Below are 22009 nucleotides of genomic sequence, written 5' to 3' on the forward strand. Positions count from 1 at the left end.
TATATATATATATATATATATATATATATATATATATATATATATATATATATATATATATATAAAGTTGTAACAATACGTTTATAGAAGATAGTGTTTTGACTTTTCATGTATAAATTTATTATCTGGAATTATAATAATCATATAATTATTTTATATAAACGTTTGATAGATTTGGATCTTTAAAAACAAATAACTAAAACTAACAAAATAACACACTTTTGAAGTATATAAATATCACCATCAAAGAATCATCTATAAGTTACTTTACTAATTATTACTCAAATTATTATGTCATATATAGTTATAACAAATATCTTTTTATTCTAAAAGAATCACCAATAATGAAAAAATGTTAGAAAATATGTAATACAGAGCAAAAAGTGTGTCAGCAAAAAGTATATATATATATATATATATATATATATATATATATATATATATATATATATATATATATATATATATATATATATATATATATATATATATATATATATATATATATATATATATATATGGAAGGGTTATTTGGAAAACAAAAAAATCATAAAAATGCATAAAAAAATACTTATAGATCACAAAACTTTTTTTTTTGATTTTTTTTTGGAAAAAATCGCAGCTTTCTATACAAATTCGCTGAAAACAATTTTGAAAAAAAAAAACTTCAATAAAAAAAAATTGATTTTTTTTTCAGCGAATTTTAAGAAAAAGCTGCGATTATTTATAAAAAAATTCAAAAAAAAGTTTTGTGATCTCTAAGTATTATTTTTATGCATTTTTATGATTTTTAGGGTTGTTTTAGGGTTTTTTGATTTCCATAGAACCTAAACCTATATATATATATATATATATATATATATATATATATATATATATATATATATAGACACGTTTAATAGAGAACCATTATTAGCAAGTAACCAATGAACCAACCGTTAGCGTTGGAATTATAATAATCAACAACCAATGAAAGTATGGATAAGCGTCGGACGGAACCAACACCGTTCCTGATTTGCCGAATATTGAATTTAATCGAAAGCTCCGAGTACCGTACCGAATTAATGTTACCGGTACCAAAAATGATATCGGTTTTCGGTACTAGTACCGGTACGGTACTGAATTTTGTGATTTTGGAGTACCGAATACTGTCTCATATTTTTAAATTCATTATGGTTCGGTACAGGTTTTGGTACGATACTAGTACGAGATCGGGATTTGCTACAAACTACTCATTCATAAATGGAAAGTTCTAGATTTATACATTGGACGTGTATGTACTGTATTTTACGAAAAAAAAAAATTCATTTCGTTTTTTCGTTTAATTTTTTTAGACTATATTTTTTATCGAAAAAAAAACAAATATACCAAAATTCTTAATATTTTTTATCATTTTTCCATAGACATCCATATTGATATACAAAAAACAATTTTTTTTTCCGAAAAAAAAACTCACTTCGTTTTGTTATTTTTTTCCAATATTTAGGTTTATTTTTTATCAATAAAAACTAAATATACAAAAATTATCAATATTTTGTCATCTATAAATAGACATCAAAATCAATAACTTTTTTTTACATCTTCATATGGTCAAATTTACAATGTGAATATTAACAGTAAATAATTCAGTTTTTAGCATTCACAATGTTAATCTTACTTACAATTTCCATTTTTTTGTAATATTTTAGTGTTTTGAATATGTAACATCCTAAAAAGTTAGAGTAATTTTTTTAAAAGACTCAATTCCATAAATCCATATGTTTCCAAAACACTGTTTACAAATTATAATAAGTCAAAGTATTGAATCAGAGTATCAATCAACATAAGCTGCAGGATGATGTGTACAATCACGCCTTCGCTTTTCCACGCTCATCAGAAGTACCTGAAATCTAAACTGTAAGCCAAAGCTTAGCGAGCTTCCCAAAATACCCCACCCCACAAACAAGTATGGATACAATACAAGCATGTATACATGGTTTATTGGTCCTTGACCTCAACTAATCAAACCGGGTTTGTTGGCACATGGCCTCAACCCAACAATCCAGGTCTGTTGGCATGTGGCCTCAACTTTACCATACCGAGATTGTTGACCTCCAGTCTCAACCCCACCATACCGGGTTTGTTTCCACGTGGCCTCAACCCAACCATCCATATGTCGACATATATACAAAGAATCACACATAGAACTATTATAGCAATCCTACATCCTGGGATACATAAACACAATAAATGGGCCGACCTTGGTGCCTTAGACCCATTGGCATAGTGTGAGAATTCACCTCACAATCAAAAGGATAACTGCATAGATCTCTACTACTCACACCGGCACTACCGCTCACCTAAACAATAAACCGAGACCCAATTACATATTGATAATCCAAAATACTCCAAAAGTCCACAAAGCCAAACCTGGTAAAAAAGATCAACGGTCAACGGTCAAGCTGGTCAACCTAGACCGAGTACGCTCAGCTTACTCGTCACGTATGCCCGACGTACTCACAATCTAAAACGGGCCTCAAGCAGCGTACCCTCAGCGTACGTCCAGGTACCCCCAACGAACGTAGTAACTTAGCAAACCAACTTTAAGGAATTACTCCTTAAATACACTTTTCCCAAGTCTCAGATCTAATCCCAAATGACACTCAAAACCATAAAGTTTCCAACTTTATGGTTCTACATGCCTAAGTCGAACCCAACAACCAAACCCTAACTATTCTTAACCACTAAAGCTCTTAATAACTTACATGAGGGAAACCAAGAGGCCAATATCACATTTTTATGACCCTACACATGGAAAAACGTCCAAAAGGACAACCCATATGTTCTATAGCATGCCATGCACAAGAAGGTCATAGTTTGGGGACAAAAGCTCATAATATCATCATACAAACAAAATCTATCAAGTTAATCACCAAGGTATGAACTTTATACCTTATAGAGATTAAGAATAATGCCAGACTTCCAGATCCAAGCTTGCTTCTAGCTTCCAAGCTTCACCACCACCTTCTTCTTCCTTTAAAATACACAAATACACACTCTTAATCTTCAAAATGCAACAATGGGGCTATGGTTTGCAAAAGGGGACGTTTCTAGTTATGGAGGCTGGAAATGGGATGGGGGAATGGGGCTTAAGGTTCAATATATATATGGTCCAAACCTTAAAGATTAGGGTTTATGTCCAGACAGAGTACACCCAACGTACTCAAAGTACGCCCAACGTACTCCCCAAAATGCCATCATTTCGACTTATGCCCCTTACGCCCAGCTTACGTTCCAGGTATGCCCAACGTAACGGCCAAAGTTACAAGGATTACAAAAATAAGGGTAGAAAGGGAAACTTACCAGGATTCCAGCGTAACAATTCTCCCTCACTTGAATCAAACTTCGTCCTCGAAGTCCACCGACGTAAACAATGTCGGATAATGCTCCCTCGTCTCAGACTTCGGTTCCCAAGTCCAATCGGAGCCCTTCTGATACTGCCACTGGACCTTGACCAATGGTACTACCTTTTTGAGCAAGTCCTTCATTTTCCGATCAAGAATTGCTATCGGCCTCTCAATGTTGTTCAGGCGCTCGTCGACCTGAATGCCATCTAGTGGTACCACCGCCGTATCATCAACCAAGCACTTTCGTAACTGAGAAACATGGAAAGTGCTATGAATCTGACTGAGCTCCTCCAGTAGATCCAACCGGTAAGCCACCTTTCCCACTCTGGAAATCACACGAAATGGTCCAATGAATCGAGGTCCCAACTTGCCCCACTTCCTAAAGCGTATCTGATGTGTATAAAAATGCACTGGTTTTAGTCCTACTTTTAAGATGTAATTTTAACACACAAAGGCAGTGAACCTGTTTTTTAGTGGTATAGTTGAGCAAGTAGGGTATCGAACTCGAGGAACGGAAATTAAACTAATAACTAGAATTAACTAAACAAGTAATAAAAGTAAAAGGTTTTTTTCTAGTTTTACAAGACTAGAAACTTTAACACACTAACTAACACGCAGATTAAGTAACTAATTAGCTAAAAACAAGTAAAAACTAACTAAATTCAATAATAGAAAGGTTTTTGTTTAGGTTCGATTCGTTTACTCCTATGGTTGATTTATGACAAATGCAATGGATTAATTGTTATTAGTTACCGACTAAGGTGATTAGATTCACATTCGCTATTACCAACCGTAGGAAACAAATTAACTTAAGCAGTGATCAAGTGATTAAACTAATGAATTTCCTAGTTTAATTATTTGGATTAAATAAGACTTGTAATTAGCTAATCAAATTGATAATTCAATTAACCTCTTGTTGATGGTTTATCACACAAGCTCACACATTAATTTACCCATTCTCTAGTTAACCCTAGTTTCACATTCACTATTCCTAGGCACATAATAATGTTTTCACATAAATCACATGAGGTAAGCAATTAAGAGATGTTCATGCAGCTTAATTACTTGTCAATTAACTGAAAATAGTTATGGTTAATGCATAAGGTTCTTTAACAAGCTTAATTTAATAAAATTCACCAATAAACAATTAATCCTACCATAAATCAATCCATAGTTATAAACTCATCTACCCTAAACAAAAACTATAAGATTTAGCTCATAATTACAGTAGATAGCAATCCAAAAACGAAGTCTAACAATTCAACCATAGTTTAATTCAAGAATAAAGTGAAAAGTAAACTTATGTTGCCTTGAGTCTCCTTGGAATTGAAGATTAGGGTTTCTCTCACGTTCTCCAGAACTCCAGATGCCTTCTTGGTCGTCAAGTAATTCTCCAAAAAATTCCAGAGAGCCTCAATTCGGGATTGTGACTTCTATTTATAGTTTTCAGAAAACAGGGTCTACTCGTCGAGTAGGTAACCGACTCGCCGAGTCCCCTCTATAGAGTCCGTATACGGCAAGGACTTTGTGTTTTGCTTCGCAAACATTCGTGGGCACTCGTCGAGTAGACGTCCAGACTCGCCGAGTCCTTCAGGATTTGACTCTTTTTCTTTAGATCTTCAATTTCCGAGCTTCCGATGAATCTCCTGCTTCCTTTCGCTTCCGAGCATATCTTTTGGACTGAAAATACAATTTAAACATAATTAAGTACCTTTTGTCCATAAATTGCAATAAATTAGCCAATAAATAACAAAAATCTATACTAAATATATAGCTAAATATGCACATATCAGTATCACACCTTTCTAGGGTGACACCTTCAGTAAAATCATGTCCCCAATCTGGAACTCGTACTCTGAACGTCGTCGGTCTGCATAGCTTTTCTACCGGCTTTGAGTTGTCTGCAGTCTCTGTCTAACCTGTTGAATCATCTCTGTAGTTTGGAGCACTACCTCAGTGCTCCCCATAATCCTTTGTCCGACCTCACCCCAACATATCGCGGTGCGACACTTTCTCCCGTAGAGAAGCTCGAAGGGAGGTGCACCAATACTGGAGTGGTAACTGTTGTTGTACGAGAATTCCGCCAAAGGAAGGTAGGTTTCCCAACTCCCACCAAAATCAATGACGCAGGCCCTCAAAACATCCTCCAGTGTTTTAATCGTACGCTCACTCTGATCATCAGTCTGTGGGTGATAAGCAGTGTTGAAGTGTAATCTTGTACCCAACTCTTCATGAAACCTCTTCCAAAACCTGGAAGTAAAACGAACATCCATGTCTGATACGATGGAAACTCGTACCCCATGACGAGAGATCCCCTCTCGACCATAGATATCTGCCAACTACTCGGCTGAAGAACTCTTTCGAATAGCAAGAAAATGGGCACTCTTGGTCAATCTATCAACAATCACTCAGATTGCATCAAATCCGCGAGGATTCCGGGGTAACTTCGTGATGAAGTCCATAGAAATTTGCTCCCATTTCCAAAGGGGAATATCCAAAGGTTGCAGCTTGTCGCCAGGCATCTGATGTTCGGCCTTGAGTTTCATGCAAGTCAAGCACCTCTCCACATATCCAAAATTATCCCTCTTCATGCAGGGCCAATAGCTAAGTCTCAAGTCCCGATATATCTTGGTTGCACCCAGATGTATAGAAATTCGAGACTTGTGAGCCTCATCCATCAACATATGCTTCACGCCTCCAGCATCCGAAATCCATACCTTACCACACTGTGTCAACCATCCTCTGCTACCCATGATAAATGTATCAAACTGACCCTTGATATTCTCCTTCTTTCGGTTCTCTTCCTTGATCCCCTCCGTCTGTGCGTCCCTAACCAACTCCAAAAGTGGGTAGGTAATCATCTCCCTCATACACAAGCCTCCACTGGGTGCAATCATCACCCTGCGACTCAGTGCGTCGACCACCACGTTGGCCTTACCCAGGTGGTACATGATATCATAGTCATAATCCTTGATCATGTCAAGCCACCTCCTCTGCCTCATATTCAGGTTCGGGTGATCCATAAGGTATCTCAAACTCTTGTGATCTGTGTAGATGGTGCATCAGACCCCGTACAGATAATGTCTCCAAATCTTGATGGCGAAACCACGGCCCCCAACTCCAAATCATGACTATAGTAGTTAGCCTCATGAGGCTTCAACTGACGTGACGCATAAGCAATCACTCTACCACGCTGCATGTGTATCGTGTTCAGCCCTGTAATGGAAGCATCACCGTACACCACCATATCCTCCACGCCCTCCCGACTGCTGCTCAAGCCCCCAAACAAAATCCACACTCTTATTATTCATATGAGTGAAAGGAACAAGTACAGATACAATACAAGTACAGATACAATACAAGCATGTATACATGGTTTGTTGGTCCTTGACCTCAACCCAATCAAACCGGATTTGTTGTCACGTGGCCTCAACCCAACAATCCAGGTCTGTTGGCACGTGGCCTCAACCTTACCATACCGAGTTTGTTGACCTCCAGTCTCAACCCCACCATACCGGGTTTGTTGGTACGTGGCTTCAACCCAGCCATCCGTATGTCGACATATACACAAACAATCACATATAGAACTATCATAGCAATCCTACATCCTGGGATACATAAACACAATAAATGGGCCGGCCTTGGTGCCTTAGACCCATAATTAAGTACCTTTTGTCCATAAATTGCAATAAATTAGCCAATAAATAACAAAAATCTATACTAAGTATATAGCTAAATATGCACATATCAAAATACCCCACACTTGACTTTTGCTTGCCCTCAAGCAAAACTGAATTTTAACACACTAATATCATATAAGACGATCCCAATTGAACCCAACCATTATGCCAAGACCGCAACGTATGCGTTTGTGTCTAAAGTTTTTCCTAAGGACCCCCCTCAATTCTAAATACTTACAATCCTCATAAACACTCGCCCACTTCTTTTGAACAATGCTCATTTTATGCATCCCTCCGAATCCATCCGCAGAAAACCTCCTAGCCTCAAGGTATTTTGGGTTGAGCAACCCAAGCATACATAATCTAGACAATTACAACTTTTTGATACCAGTATAGAGCTTATTTGGAATTCTTCACTTCTTTGATAATTTTTCTTGATTTCTTTGAATTCACCGCTTTTATGATTCTTGGTATATTCAGAATTTTTGAATTTCTTCAGAACTTTGATCTTTTGATCTTCACTTTGATTGCTCCAAAATTCTTACAACTTTTTTTTTGTAATTCTCTCTTTTTTTTCACATGTATCTCACTTTTTTTTTTCACTCAAATCCTACATGCTTAAGCAGGGGCGCTCAACTTCAACCTTTATTGATTAAAGATAAAAATTTTCCTGGATACATTTCTAGTACACGATGCTAAACATATTGCATCCCTCAAACTAAGCGAGGTTGTGTTTTTGTCCCATGATTTCACTAGAATAAAGGAGGCCACAAATGCACTAGAACGTATATTGGCTCAACTAAATATTTGGGTCTTCATGCAATCATCAAACATAACACTAGCATAGAATCCTAATTGTTTTTACCAAAATTTTCTAATTTAATCCTAGTAATTTTTTAATGCAAAATTTTCAAAATTATACCTAAATCAGGATTCTAATGTAACTAATATAATCAACCCCCTACCCCACACTTAATTTATGCAATGTCCCCATTGCATATTATGCATGACAAAGAAAACAACAAAGTAAAGAGGGAATTGGAACAAACTCCCCTCGGATAGTAGTCGCGAGGTCGATCTTTCTTCATGAAAAGCTCCATCTTCAATTCACTTTAGGCATGAGAACAGCTCATCCATGCCTTGGGTGCCAAATCTCGTGTGGTACGGCACCAAATATGCAGGAAAATAATCTAGAAAATCTTCAGGAATTAATCTTCAAAGAATATGAGTAAGGCCCATATCAAATGTGGTTAAAATGTAAGCCTTGGGAATGGAATATTGAGTGACTCGTCGAGTTAATATGACTACTCGACGAGTAGAAGTGTTTCTAGAAAAGTCGCAGATTTGCATAGGTACTCGTCGAGTCCCCGATATGCACTCGGCGAGTACAACGTTGATTGGAAAATTTTTGCCTTCTGCTCCAAGTCCGTTTTTGGTGTACTGAAGTAACATCAAAATGACACTTATGCTCATTTTTCTTCAATATTTAGACACTTTTTAACCATCTTCATAAACGTACTCGATACTCGAACTCAAAATTCTATTTCCTCTCTTGCCTAGACTCGATTCTTCCCACTACTCTTTCACTCTCTAGACCCTTTGCATGCATACCCTTATTCAAATTCTGAAAAGAACCACAGCAAACACAAGTAATAAAAAGGAAAAAAAAATTAAAATCCTACTTAAAAGTTCGAACAAACCAACCAAAAACAACCAAACAAATAAAAGTTGTTTTAACACAACCCAACAAATAAAAAGTATAGATCTCAATCCTCATATTCTTCCTCATTTCCTCCCACTCCGCTACTACCGGCTTGATTCCTTCTTAGATTTACCCGCTCTTCCCAACTTGAAACATAAGGGTAGCCGGGTCCAGGCCTTGGTGCAATGTTCATTTGTTCAAACAAATAAAAAAATGACTCATTGTGGTAGTTCATGTTTCGCCCAAGATCATCTTGATACCGTCTCATCTCCATATTACACCAATCCATTGGTAGCTCCTCTTCCACCGGAATGACCGGTGGGTCTTCTTGGACATGCTCCCTTCTTTGCCTCACCCTTCTTCCCGGCTCCTCGGGCATCAACACTTCATCCGCATTCAGAATTCCAATGTGTCCCCCACCATAATCCTCAATGATCCTTGCCCTCCTGAATAATGTAGTGCTAAAAGGAGGAGAAGGAATCATTGTCAACATTCTTGCCTCCCCTTGATGCAAGATCCCATATGTCTTAGCCAGCCTAGTAACAAACATGCCACCATTGATTTTGGAAGTAATCCTTTCCTTGACCGCCCCCTCCGCCAAGTATTTTGCCATACAATACGACAAATTGCAAAAAACACCGGGAGTAATGATGCTCCACATGTAGAAAATGTCGAGAGTGGGGACCTTATCATCGTCCTTCCGCATGTTAATGGTACTTGCGATAAGATGATGGATCAAGCGATGGATGGGGGAACGGATGCTTCCCTCTTGAGCAGAAGAAGGAATGTAGACCCGGTTAGCAATTGTGTTCCACCAAGTAGATGTAACCACCTCTTCAGGCAAGTCCTTGTGGCAGTGCTCCAGAAATGCCTCAAAATTTTCAGACATGATCACATTTTGATCATAAATCCCTAGCCTCCAGGCGAGCTCCGCTATGCTGCATTGGCGCGGCTCCCCTCCAAGACAAAAAGTGATAGTGCCCGGATTATAATAATCATTTCCACCTCGAAAGGAGATGGTAGCAAATAATTCTCGGCATAGTTCCTGGTAAACATGTTCCTGAATCCTGAATAATCGACTCCAGCCGTCACAAATTATAGTCACCCCATCATTTACAAAAGACTTGACCAAATAAGGAGTCAATTCCTCCTCCAATGCGGATTGACCTATCCAATGCCAGTCTATTTGGTTGGGCACATATATCTCCTTTCGTTTTAGTGCTTCCAGCTTGTTTTTCGCACGGGCGAGTGAAGATTTGGAAGTTAATTGTGGAAAATTTAGCCATGGGATGTCCCCATAATCGCCTCCTCTCGAACTTTGTCCACGCCTGGACATGCTTTCTGCAAAACAAGATGAAGAATACCACAAACAAAACATAGAGAAATTAAAAATGTCAAAATGTTGGGCATCTGCAACCTGGACTCGCCAAGTAGAAGTCCTACTCGGCGAGTAGTATGAACTGTGCGAGTCATCATTCCGATTCGGACAAAATCAACCGTCTAAACACACAAATTAGTCCAGGGGTTTGTCTCGGTATGTCTATTAAGCATAAAACTGCAAGAAATTCTGTCTGTAACAACCTAATTTGTCCGAAAAATAAAACCCTAGGATTGGAGTAAACCCCAAAATCCGGTTTTCCAAAAATTAGGGCCATGAATCCTTCCAAGATGTGAACTTAAACAAGATTAAGTAGAAAAACGTTACCTTTTTGGTTGAAGGTGCAAGGAATAGCAAGAAATTGAAGATGAAGACTTGAGAGAAGAAATGCGCGTCGAGCGGCTGGTGGCTGCGTATGAAATTGTGTTTTACCAATTAGGGTTAAAACCCCTTATTTACAGAATGTGAAAATTATTTTTATTTTCGGGTAAATACGTGGACTCGCCGAGTAGATACGCGAATCCGCGATTTCTCGGGATTTTCCAAATGGACTCGTCGAGTAGATACATAGACTCGACGAGTTTTTCGTTCTGTTTGATAAAAAACTGAGTTTTTAAATTTTATGCCACCAATCCCACACTTGAACATTGCTTGCCCTCAAGCAATCATTCTAATCACAGAAGAAGATTGATAATAGCAGATGTAAAAAAACGAAAGTAAAATGAAAAAGAAGGTAAAAAGAAAGCAAACTCTAAACTCGGGTTGCCTCCCAGAAGCGCTTCTTTTTAAGGAGTCGTTAGCTGGACTCCTTCCCGCTTTACGTGTCTGTAATTTCTTCCAAATGCATCCCTTCTTCAAGTCCTTAATCTTTTAGGATTCCTTCTTCATATATCTTCACCCTATGCCCATTAACCTTGAAAGGGTTTCCATCTCTTGATATAAGCTCAATAGCTCCATGTGGAAAAACTTGTTTTACCACAAAAGGACCATCCCACCGTGTCTTCAGCTTGCCCGGAAAAAGCTTTAACCTCGAATTGAAGAGTAACACCTTTTGTCCTTCATGAAAGCCCTTATTACCCTTTAGTCCTTTGTCATGCCAATTCTTGGTCTTCTCTTTGTATATTAAGGAATTAGTGTAAGCCTCTTTTCTAAGCTCTTAAAGGGCATTCATTTGCATCAACCAGTTGGTACGAAGTTCAGCCAACTCAAAATTACACATCTTTAAAGCCCAATAAGCTTTATGCTCTATTTCAACCGGCAAATGACAATTCTTCCCATAGACTAGCCGATATGGTGTAGTACCAATAGGTGTTTTGAAAGCTGTTCGAAAGGCCCAAAGTGCATCATCAAGTTTATCCGACCATTCCTTTCGATTTCCTCAAACCGATCTCTCTGAAATCCTTTTTAATGCCCGATTTGTCACTTCAGTTTGCCCACTTGTTTGTGGATGATAAGATGTGGAAAACCTATGATGTACCCCATACCTTTTCAAAACTTTAGCTAATTGAACATTTGCAAAGTGAGTGCCCCGATCACTAATAAGAGCTTTAGGAACTCCAAATCTTGAGAATAACTTTTTTAGAAATCGCACCACCACCCGAGCCTCATTAGTAGGTAATGCTTGTGCCTCCGCCCACTTAGATATGTAGTCGACCGCCACCAAGATATATTTATTCCCTTTTGAAATTGGGAAAGGTCCCATAAAGTCAATCCCCCAAACACCAAATATTTCACAAACTTGAATATTATGTTGGAGCATCTCATTTCGGGATGATATGTTCCCCGCTCTCTGGCATGAATCACATTGCTTGACATATTGAGCAGCATCTTTAAAAATCGTGGGCCAATAAAAACCAATATCAAAAATCTTTTTAGCCGTGTAATGTGCTCCATGATGTCCCCCAGCGGGCCCGCTATGGCAGTGTTCCAAGATTTCCCAACTTTCTTTCCCGAATACACATCTTCTTTATCATTCCGTCTGCGCAGCTTCGGAAAAGGTATGGCTCATCCCAAAAGTAGTACTTGATTTCTGAAAAGAATTTCTTCTTTTGTTGGCGGGTTAAATCTTTTGGAATGTATTCAGTAGCTAAGTAATTAGCTATATCCGCTAACCATGGCACCTCTCCTGCTATTACTAAAAGATACTCATCGGGAAAATCATCTCCAATCTTGTTTTCCAACTCCTCCAAATGCGGATTCTCTAATCTTGACAAATGGTCGGCAGCTACATTTTCCATTCCCTTTTTATCGCGTATTTCAATGTCAAACTCTTGTAAAAGTAAAACCCAACGTATCAATCTCGGTTTTGCATCTTGGTTAGCAAATAGATACTTTAAAGCGGAATGGTCGGTGAAAACAATTGTCTTGGACAAGACTAAATATGGTCGGAACTTATCAAAAGCATATACCACCGCTAGCAACTCCTTCTCAGTAGTAGTGTAGTTCTCTTGAGTTGGGTTCAAAGTTTTGCTTGCATAGTAGATAGGTTGAAAATGTTTATCAACCCTTTTCCCTAAAACAACTCCCACCGCATAATCACTAGCATCACACATTAGCTCGAAAGGAAGATTCCAATTTGGGGCTATCATGATAGGAGTAGTGGTTAATCTTTCCTTTAATAAATGAAATGCTTCATGACATTCTTTAGAGAAATCGAATGGAGCATCCTTCAAGAGTAGTTGAGTCAAAGGCCTTGTGATCTTCGAGAAGTCTTTAATGAAGCGACGATAAAATCCCGCATGGCCAAGAAAACTCCTCACCCCTTTTACATTTGTTGGAGGGGGTAATTTGGCTATTGTGTCAACTTTTGCTCTATCCACTTTTATCCCCTTCCTTGAAACTTTGTGGCCCAACACAATTCCTTCTTTTAGCATGAAGTGGCACTTTTCCCAATTAAGGACAAGGTTGGTCTTCTCACATCTAGCTAACATCAAATCTAAATTAGATAAGCAATCTTCAAAGGATGACCCAAAAACCGAGAAGTCATCCATAAAGACCTCCATGAATTTCTCGATCATGTCATGAAAGATGGCCATCATGCACCTTTGGAATGTAGCCGGTGCATTGCATAATCCAAAAGGCATGCGCCTATATGCGAATGTTCCACTTGGGCACGTAAAAGTGGTCTTCTCTTGATCTTGTGGGTCGATTGGAATTTGAAAATACCTCAAAAAGCCATCGAGAAAACAATAATATAGATGACCGAAAATCCTTTCTAGCATTTGATCGATAAATGACAACGGGAAGTGATCCTTACATGTAGCATCATTTACTTTTCTGTAGACGATGCAAACATGCCACCCGGTTACTGTTCTTGTTGGATTTAACTCGTTGTCTTCATTAGTAACCACCGTCATTCCTCCCTTCTTTGGTACCACTTGCACCGGACTTACCCATGGGCTATCGGAGATCGAATAAATGATACCCGCATCTAATAATTTAACCATCTCCTTTTTGACAACTTCTTGCATGTTTGGGTTAAGTCTTCTTTGGCGTTGAACTACAGGTTTGGCTCCTTCTTCTAAGTTAATTTTATGAGAACAATAAGTTGGACTAATTCCCTTGATATCGGTGATCTTCCATGCTATGGCACCTTGCCTCTTCCTTAGCACTTCCACAAGGCTTTCTTTTTCATGTTTGGCTAGATCAACAGCTATAATTACGGGTTTTTGTTCCCCATCTTCAAGAAATGCATACTCCAAGTGATTAGGTAGAGCCTTAAGTTCAGATTTTGTGTTCTGAATGCTGAACACATCGAGTCCAGTGAGGGGACTCGTCGAGCCCTGGGTGAAATTCGCAATTGATCGGGTTTCTTCGAATGGACTCGTCGAGTCGATCGAGGCTACTCGGCGAGTCGGATGTTCTCTGATCAGATCATTATATTCAGCTTCCTCGAGCAATCTCTCTATTTCCAGCAGGTCTCTTTCAGCGTCAAATTCTTCTTCAAGGATGACGGTGGACTTGTTTTGCTCATCTTCATTCCATTCCTCCATTAACTCTTCCAACATATCAATCAAGAATGCCGTGTCATCACTATTCCTTGCATGCTTCATGGCTTGATCAACCCCAAAAGTAACTGATTTGTCTCCCACCCGAAGAGTAAGTTTAGAATCTTGCATGTCAACTATAGCACTCGCGATGTTTAGGAAAGGTCTTCCAAGTATGATCGGGACTTGAGGGTCTGCTTCCATATCTAATACTATGAAGTCCGCGGGGAACACGAACTTATCAACTTTAACCAATAGATCTTCGCATATTCCCCTTGGGAATGTGACCGTTTTATTTGCTAGGTGAATTGCCATTTGAATTGGCCTTGGCTCCGGAAGATCTAATTTCTTGAAGAATGAGTATGGCATGAGATTTACACTTGCCCCTGAATCAGCCAATGCATAAATGGTAGCTAAGTTTCCGAATTGACAAGGCAAGGTTAAGCTTCCCAGATCACCCTTCTTTTTAGGTAGTTTGTTCAACATGGCAGCTGAACAGTTCTCATTTAGGACCACTTTCTTCACCTCTTCCATCTTTTTTCTATTAGTTAGAAGCTCCTTGAGGAATTTGGCATATTTAGGCATTTGTGCAACCGCCTCTATGAATGACATATTAATTTGAAGAGCCTTTATGTGTTCCAGAAACTTTTGGTAGTCAACATCATTCTTTTCTTGTCTAGCTCGTGCTGGAAATGGAAGTGGAGGCTGATATGGCTTGACATGAGGCTTGTTTTTCTGTTCAGGTAGGGGACTCGTCGAGTCCGTAACTTCGACTCGGCGAGTCGGGTTGGGAATTTGTGATTCTTCATGTTCTGCTTCTTCCTCTTGAACCAGCTTAGGATCTTCTTGCTGAATAGGGGCCAGAGGAGTTATAATCTTCCCACTCCTAGTTGTCACGATATTTATATGTGCACCTTTTGGGTTACTTTCGGTATTACTAGGAAGTCCACTCGGTCGTCTCTCGTTCACTTGTTGTGCAAGTTGACCCAGCTGCTTTTCTATGTTGAGAATAGATGCTTGCTGATTCCTAAGCAGAGCTTGTTGATCTTTCATCATGTTTTGGTGTTCTCTCAACATATTTTGTTGATCTTTGATTGCAGCATCGGTATCATTATGTCTTTTCTCGGACGCGGCCACGAATCTTGTAAGCATGTCTTCCAAATCTGATTTCTTTTCATACCTCGACTCCTCTTTCTGATAAAAGCCTCTATCTTTTTGCTTATATTTTTCCTCCTTTGTCTTTTTGTACTCATCATATGGTAGCCATTCTTTCTTGGGTTTTCGCCAATTTTCATCATACCTATCACCACTTGAATAGCACACTTGCACTTTCCGGTTCCCGTTCTCATCAAGGTCACAATCTTTAGTAATGTGGGGCCCTCTACAATTTTCACATCCCACTCTTATGGCATGATTGGATTGGTTTATCTTAGTCATCCTTTGGTCCATGCTTTCCAATTTTGCCATCATTGCTGCCATGTCATCCATAATAGAATTCACGACCCCTCGAGTTAAGTCATTCCTTGGGTTGTGATATTCTCTAGAGTGCTTAGAGAATTCTTCAATTAGATCATTTATCAATGGGGGTGCTTTCTTTGTGAGTGGTCCTTGCGAATCAAGGAGTTGCCTGGTTGTCACATTTACTCCATCAAAGAAAATGGAGACTTCTTATTGGTTGTTTAGATCGTGATGTGGGCAATTTCTTAGTAAACCCTTGTATCATTCCCATGCTTCATAAAGTGACTCTCCAGCTTGTTGTTCAAAATTGGCAATGGCTTTCTTCAATTTGGCTATCTTTGAGGGAGGGCAAAATTGGTCTATAAATTCTTCTTTCATTTTAGTCCAAGTAGTGATGGATCCTGGAGGGAGTGATTTCAGCCAATCTTTCGCGGCTCCCTTGAATGTGATTGGTAGCATACGTAGCAAAACAGTGTCGCGAGCCACATTAGGGACATTGAAGTAGTCGGCTATGTCATTGACCTCGTCAAGATGCTTGTATGCGTCTTCATGATCCTTCCCGTAGAATGGGATTTCCTTAAGTTGAGCAAGTATGTGGCCCTTAAGTTCAAAGGTATTAGTTGCGAGAATCGCGGGTTGCACAAGTCCCGGGCCGGTGTAGTCACGCATCCTTTTCTTCCATTCACCCATGGGAACTTCATCGATGTTAGCCATGGTGTTAGCTAGTTCGCCCTCTATGTCGCTTCCTTCTTCAGATTCGCTTTCTTCCTTTTCGGATTCGTATACGATATCCTCCTTCTTCGGGTCTTCGTCCGCCACTGAAAAGATGCTGGATTCTTCCACTTTCTTGCCATTTTTCTTACTAAAAACAGATTTGAGATTCTTCAACGGCGAATTCTTCGATGTTGCGGTTTCTCCTACGGTTTTGCCTTTGTTTTTCCTCAAAGTTGCTTCCGGGTCTTCAAGTGGTGGAATCAAAGGTGTACCTCCTCCTCTGGTCATAAACGACTGCAATCAAAACAGAAAACACGCGTAAAATGAACAAAAATAAACTAAAAACGAAATTATGCGTTCAGCGATGGACTCGTCGAGTAGCTTCGACTGCACTCGGCGAGTACAGAGCTAAAACAGAAATAAATTAAACAAAAGTTCAAAAAACAGAAAACTTAACTACTTAACCTAATAACTAAATTACTAAAGCAGTAACTTTCTGCAAGATGGATCTCACACAAAGGATCGATAATACTAGAAATTAGAATTAATTTTTTGAACCGGTCCCCGGCAACGGCGCCAAAAACTTGATGTGTATAAAAATGCACTGGTTTTAGTCCTACTTTTAAGATGTAATTTTAACACACAAAGGCAGTGAACCTGTTTTTTAGTGGTATAGTTGAGCAAGTAGGGTATCGAACTCGAGGAACGGAAATTAAACTAATAACTAGAATTAACTAAACAAGTAATAAAAGTAAAAGGTTTTTTTCTAGTTTTACAAGACTAGAAACTTTAACACACTAACTAACACGCAGATTAAGTAACTAATTAGCTAAAAACAAGTAAAAACTAACTAAATTCAATAATAGAAAGGTTTTTGTTTAGGTTCGATTCGTTTACTCCTATGGTTGATTTATGACAAATGCAATGGATTAATTGTTATTAGTTACCGACTAAGGTGATTAGATTCACATTCGCTATTACCAACCGTAGGAAACAAATTAACTTAAGCAGTGATCAAGTGATTAAACTAATGAATTTCCTAGTTTAATTATTTAAATTAAATAAGACTTGTAATTAGCTAATCAAATTGATAATTCAATTAACCTCTTGTTGATGGTTTATCACACAAGCTCACACATTAATTTACCCATTCTCTAGTTAACCCTAGTTTCACATTCACTATTCCTAGGCACATAATAATGTTTTCACATAAATCACATGAGGTAAGCAATTAAGAGATGTTCATGCAGCTTAATTACTTGTCAATTAACTGAAAATAGTTATGGTTAATGCATAAGGTTCTTTAACAAGCTTAATTTAATAAAATTCACCAATAAACAATTAATCCTACCATAAATCAATCCATAGTTATAAACTCATCTACCCTAAACAAAAACTATAAGATTTAGCTCATAATTACAGTAGATAGCAATCCAAAAACGAAGTCTAACAATTCAACCATAGTTTAATTCAAGAATAAAGTGAAAAGTAAACTTATGTTGCCTTGAGTCTCCTTGGAATTGAAGATTAGGGTTTCTCTCACGTTCTCCAGAACTCCAGATGCCTTCTTGGTCGTCAAGTAATTCTCCAAAAAATTCCAGAGAGCCTCAATTCGGGATTGTGACTTCTATTTATAGTTTTCAGAAAACAGGGTCTACTCGTCGAGTAGGTAACCGACTCGCCGAGTCCCCTCTATAGAGTCCGTATACGGCAAGGACTTTGTGTTTTGCTTCGCAAACATTCGTGGGCACTCGTCGAGTAGACGTCCAGACTCGCCGAGTCCTTCAGGATTTGACTCTTTTTCTTTAGATCTTCAATTTCCGAGCTTCCGATGAATCTCCTGCTTCCTTTCGCTTCCGAGCATATCTTTTGGACTGAAAATACAATTTAAACATAATTAAGTACCTTTTGTCCATAAATTGCAATAAATTAGCCAATAAATAACAAAAATCTATACTAAATATATAGCTAAATATGCACATATCAGTATCACACCTTTCTAGGGTGACACCTTCAGTAAAATCATGTCCCCAATCTGGAACTCGTACTCTGAACGTCGTCGGTCTGCATAGCTTTTCTACCGGCTTTGAGTTGTCTGCAGTCTCTGTCTAACCTGTTGAATCATCTCTGTAGTTTGGAGCACTACCTCAGTGCTCCCCATAATCCTTTGTCCGACCTCACCCCAACATATCGCGGTGCGACACTTTCTCCCGTAGAGAAGCTCGAAGGGAGGTGCACCAATACTGGAGTGGTAACTGTTGTTGTACGAGAATTCCGCCAAAGGAAGGTAGGTTTCCCAACTCCCACCAAAATCAATGACGCAGGCCCTCAAAACATCCTCCAGTGTTTTAATCGTACGCTCACTCTGATCATCAGTCTGTGGGTGATAAGCAGTGTTGAAGTGTAATCTTGTACCCAACTCTTCATGAAACCTCTTCCAAAACCTGGAAGTAAAACGAACATCCATGTCTGATACGATGGAAACTCGTACCCCATGACGAGAGATCCCCTCTCGACCGTAGATATCTGCCAACTACTCGGCTGAAGAACTCTTTCGAATAGCAAGAAAATGGGCACTCTTGGTCAATCTATCAACAATCACTCAGATTGCATCAAATCCGCGAGGATTCCGGGGTAACTTCGTGATGAAGTCCATAGAAATTTGCTCCCATTTCCAAAGGGGAATATCCAAAGGTTGCAGCTTGTCGCCAGGCATCTGATGTTCGGCCTTGAGTTTCATGCAAGTCAAGCACCTCTCCACATATCCAAAATTATCCCTCTTCATGCAGGGCCAATAGCTAAGTCTCAAGTCCCGATATATCTTGGTTGCACCCAGATGTATAGAAATTCGAGACTTGTGAGCCTCATCCATCAACATATGCTTCACGCCTCCAGCATCCGAAATCCATACCTTACCACACTGTGTCAACCATCCTCTGCTACCCATGATAAATGTATCAAACTGACCCTTGATATTCTCCTTCTTTCGGTTCTCTTCCTTGATCCCCTCCGTCTGTGCGTCCCTAACCAACTCCAAAAGTGGGTAGGTAATCATCTCCCTCATATACAAGCCTCCACTGGGTGCACTCATCACCCTGCGACTCAGTGCGTCGACCACCACGTTGGCCTTACCCGGATGGTACATGATATCATAGTCATAATCCTTGATCATGTCAAGCCACCTCCTCTGCCTCATATTCAGGTTCGGGTGATCCATAAGGTATCTCAAACTCTTGTGATCTGTGTAGATGGTGCATCAGACCCCGTACAGATAATGTCTCCAAATCTTGATGGCGAAACCACGGCCCCCAACTCCAAATCATGACTATAGTAGTTAGCCTCATGAGGCTTCAACTGACGTGACGCATAAGCAATCACTCTACCACGCTGCATGTGTATCGTGTTCAGCCCTGTAATGGAAGCATCACCGTACACCACCATATCCTCCACGCCCTCCCGACTGCTGCTCAAGCCCCCAAACAAAATCCACACTCTTATTATTCATATGAGTGAAAGGAACAACAATATTGGAGAAATACTGAATGAATCTCCGATAATACCCGGTCAATCCCAGAAAGCTCCTGACCTTCGAGGGAGTCATTGGAACCTCCCACTGCATAACTGCCTCATTGTTGGCCAGATCGACCAATATCCCATTCTGGTTGACGAGGTGTCCTAAAAACTGAACCACACGTAACCAGAACTCGCACTTGGAGAGTTTGGCATATAGCCTCTCCCTTCTCAGAACCTCCAGAAACTCCCGTAAATGCTCATCATGCTGCTCTTTGGTCTTGGAGAAGACCAAGATGTCATCGATGAACACAATAACGGACCGATCGAGCATCGGTCGACACAATATGTTCATCAAATCCATGAACGATGCTGGTGCATTGGTGAGCCCAAATGGCATCACCACAAACTTATAATGGCCATAACAAGTACGAAAGGCCATCTTCTCTACACCCTCCTCTCTAACTCTCATCTGATTGTACCCTAACCTCAAATCAATCTTAGAGAACCAAGATGCACCCTACAGCTGATCAAAGAGGTCATCGATCCTCAGGAGTGGGTAACGATTCTTCACTGTCAACTTGTTCAGTTGCCGATAATCAATGCACATCCGATGGGTACCATACTTCTTTTTCACAAACAGAATTGCTGCTCCCCAAGGCGAACTGCTCGGTCGAATGAATTTCTTGCCCAACAACTCTTGTAACTTAGAGGACAACCCCTGCAACTCAGGCAGTGCAAGGCGATATGGTGCCTTGGCGGTTGGGGATGCACCAGGGATCAGATCGATCCTAAGCTCCACCTGTCTCTCCGGTGGTATACCAGGAAAATACTCTAGGAATACATCCGGTAAATCACGAACTATCGGAACATCTGATATTGAACGTCTCAGCTCCACACGAGTGTCTACCACATACGCCAGGTAACCTGAGCAACGATGCTGAACAAATCTTCGAGCCCTCGTTGCTGAGAAAAATGTTGAACCAACCATGGTACCTTCACCATATATGGTCAGATCTCCCCTACTTGGGGTACGAACCACCACGAGCTATCCCTCACAATCAATCTGAGCCCCAAACCGGCTCAACCAATCCATCCAAACAATAACGCTGACATCCCCCATGGGAATTGGGACCACGTAGATCGGGTATGACACCCCAAAAATCTCCAAAGTATAATCGTGGAAAACACTCGAAACAAGGACTTTGTCCTCATCGAAAACATAAATCTGCATAGGATGCTCCAGTGCATCAAGAGGAATGTCAAAACTCCTACTAAAGGCCGATGATACAAATGACCGACTCACACTCGAGTCAAATAGCACTAATGCATGCAAAGAGTTCACAAGAAAAGTACCTAATAGAAATATGAATCATTAGAATAACATAAAATAATCAGACAAAAACATAAATAGATACATACCAGCAACAACTTCCGACACCCCTCTGTCCTCTTCAGTCGTCATCTGAAAAGCACGTCCTCTGGCTCTCGAGGCCTCAGCCCTCCCCTGACGCCCGTCTGTGATCCAAAGAGTAATCGGGGCCAGTGCTTACACAAGCCTAGCAGCAAGAATAGGGCATTGGGCCTTCACATGGCCCACCTGATCGCAATGGTAACAAATACGTGCAACTGATGAGAGGGTTTGCTATTGCGGCTATCAGCAATCCATCACGAAATTGCCCTGTCTGCCTCAGTTGTGGCACCCTGTCGCTGATCGACAGGCTCCCTCATGTGTCTTCTCGTACCTACCACATGTGTGACCCCTCTGTCCTTCAGAGCGTGAATCAGCAGGTTTGACCAGCTTCTTCGTCGGCTACAACTGGACTGGAGCCTGGCGTTGTTCCCTAGTCTGAGTCTCGATCTCAACCTCTCTCCTCCGAGCAGTAGACTGCAGCTCGGAAAGAGTCTGATACTGTTGTGTAGACACAAAATCCAGTATCCCAGTCTTAAGCATGCTCATATATCGTGACATCTGAACCTGCTCGGAAGAAGCATACTCATAGCAGAAAAGTGCCCTTTTAGTGAACATCTTGGTGATTTCCATCACCGAATTCGTCGTTTGTCTGAGTGACAGATACTCCTGGGCCAAACGCTCTCTCTCTACCAAAAGCACATAATCGGCACGAAACATCTCAATAAACTAACCCGAAGTCATTGTGGCCATCTCTGCAGGTCAGTAAGAACCGGTCACAAGC

At 39.9% G+C, this 22009-nt stretch overlaps 1 protein-coding gene and 1 non-coding gene across 2 annotated transcripts; one reads left to right on the top strand and one right to left on the bottom strand.

Moving 5' to 3' along the window:
• The first annotated feature begins 15813 nt into the window (after window positions 1–15813).
• Window positions 15814–15920, top strand: LOC145141612 (small nucleolar RNA R71). The gene has a single exon (XR_013722806.1). It is a non-coding gene; the product is annotated as a small nucleolar RNA R71 (small nucleolar RNA).
• Window positions 15921–20862: 4942 nt separating this feature from the next.
• LOC145139279 (uncharacterized) lies at window positions 20863–21279 on the bottom strand. Its single transcript, XM_079073160.1, has 2 exons — window positions 21237–21279; window positions 20863–21170 (listed from the first exon to the last, which is right to left on the bottom strand). Exons 1-2 carry the CDS (start codon window positions 21277–21279, stop codon window positions 20863–20865), a joined length of 351 nt encoding a protein of 116 aa, XP_078929286.1.
• Between the last annotated feature and the right edge of the window lie 730 nt (window positions 21280–22009).

Source organism: Lactuca virosa, chromosome 9 (genome assembly GCF_052849685.1).
Source record: "Lactuca virosa cultivar CGN04683 chromosome 9, Lactuca_virosa_CGN04683_v6, whole genome shotgun sequence".
Taxonomy (NCBI): domain Eukaryota; kingdom Viridiplantae; phylum Streptophyta; class Magnoliopsida; order Asterales; family Asteraceae; genus Lactuca; species Lactuca virosa.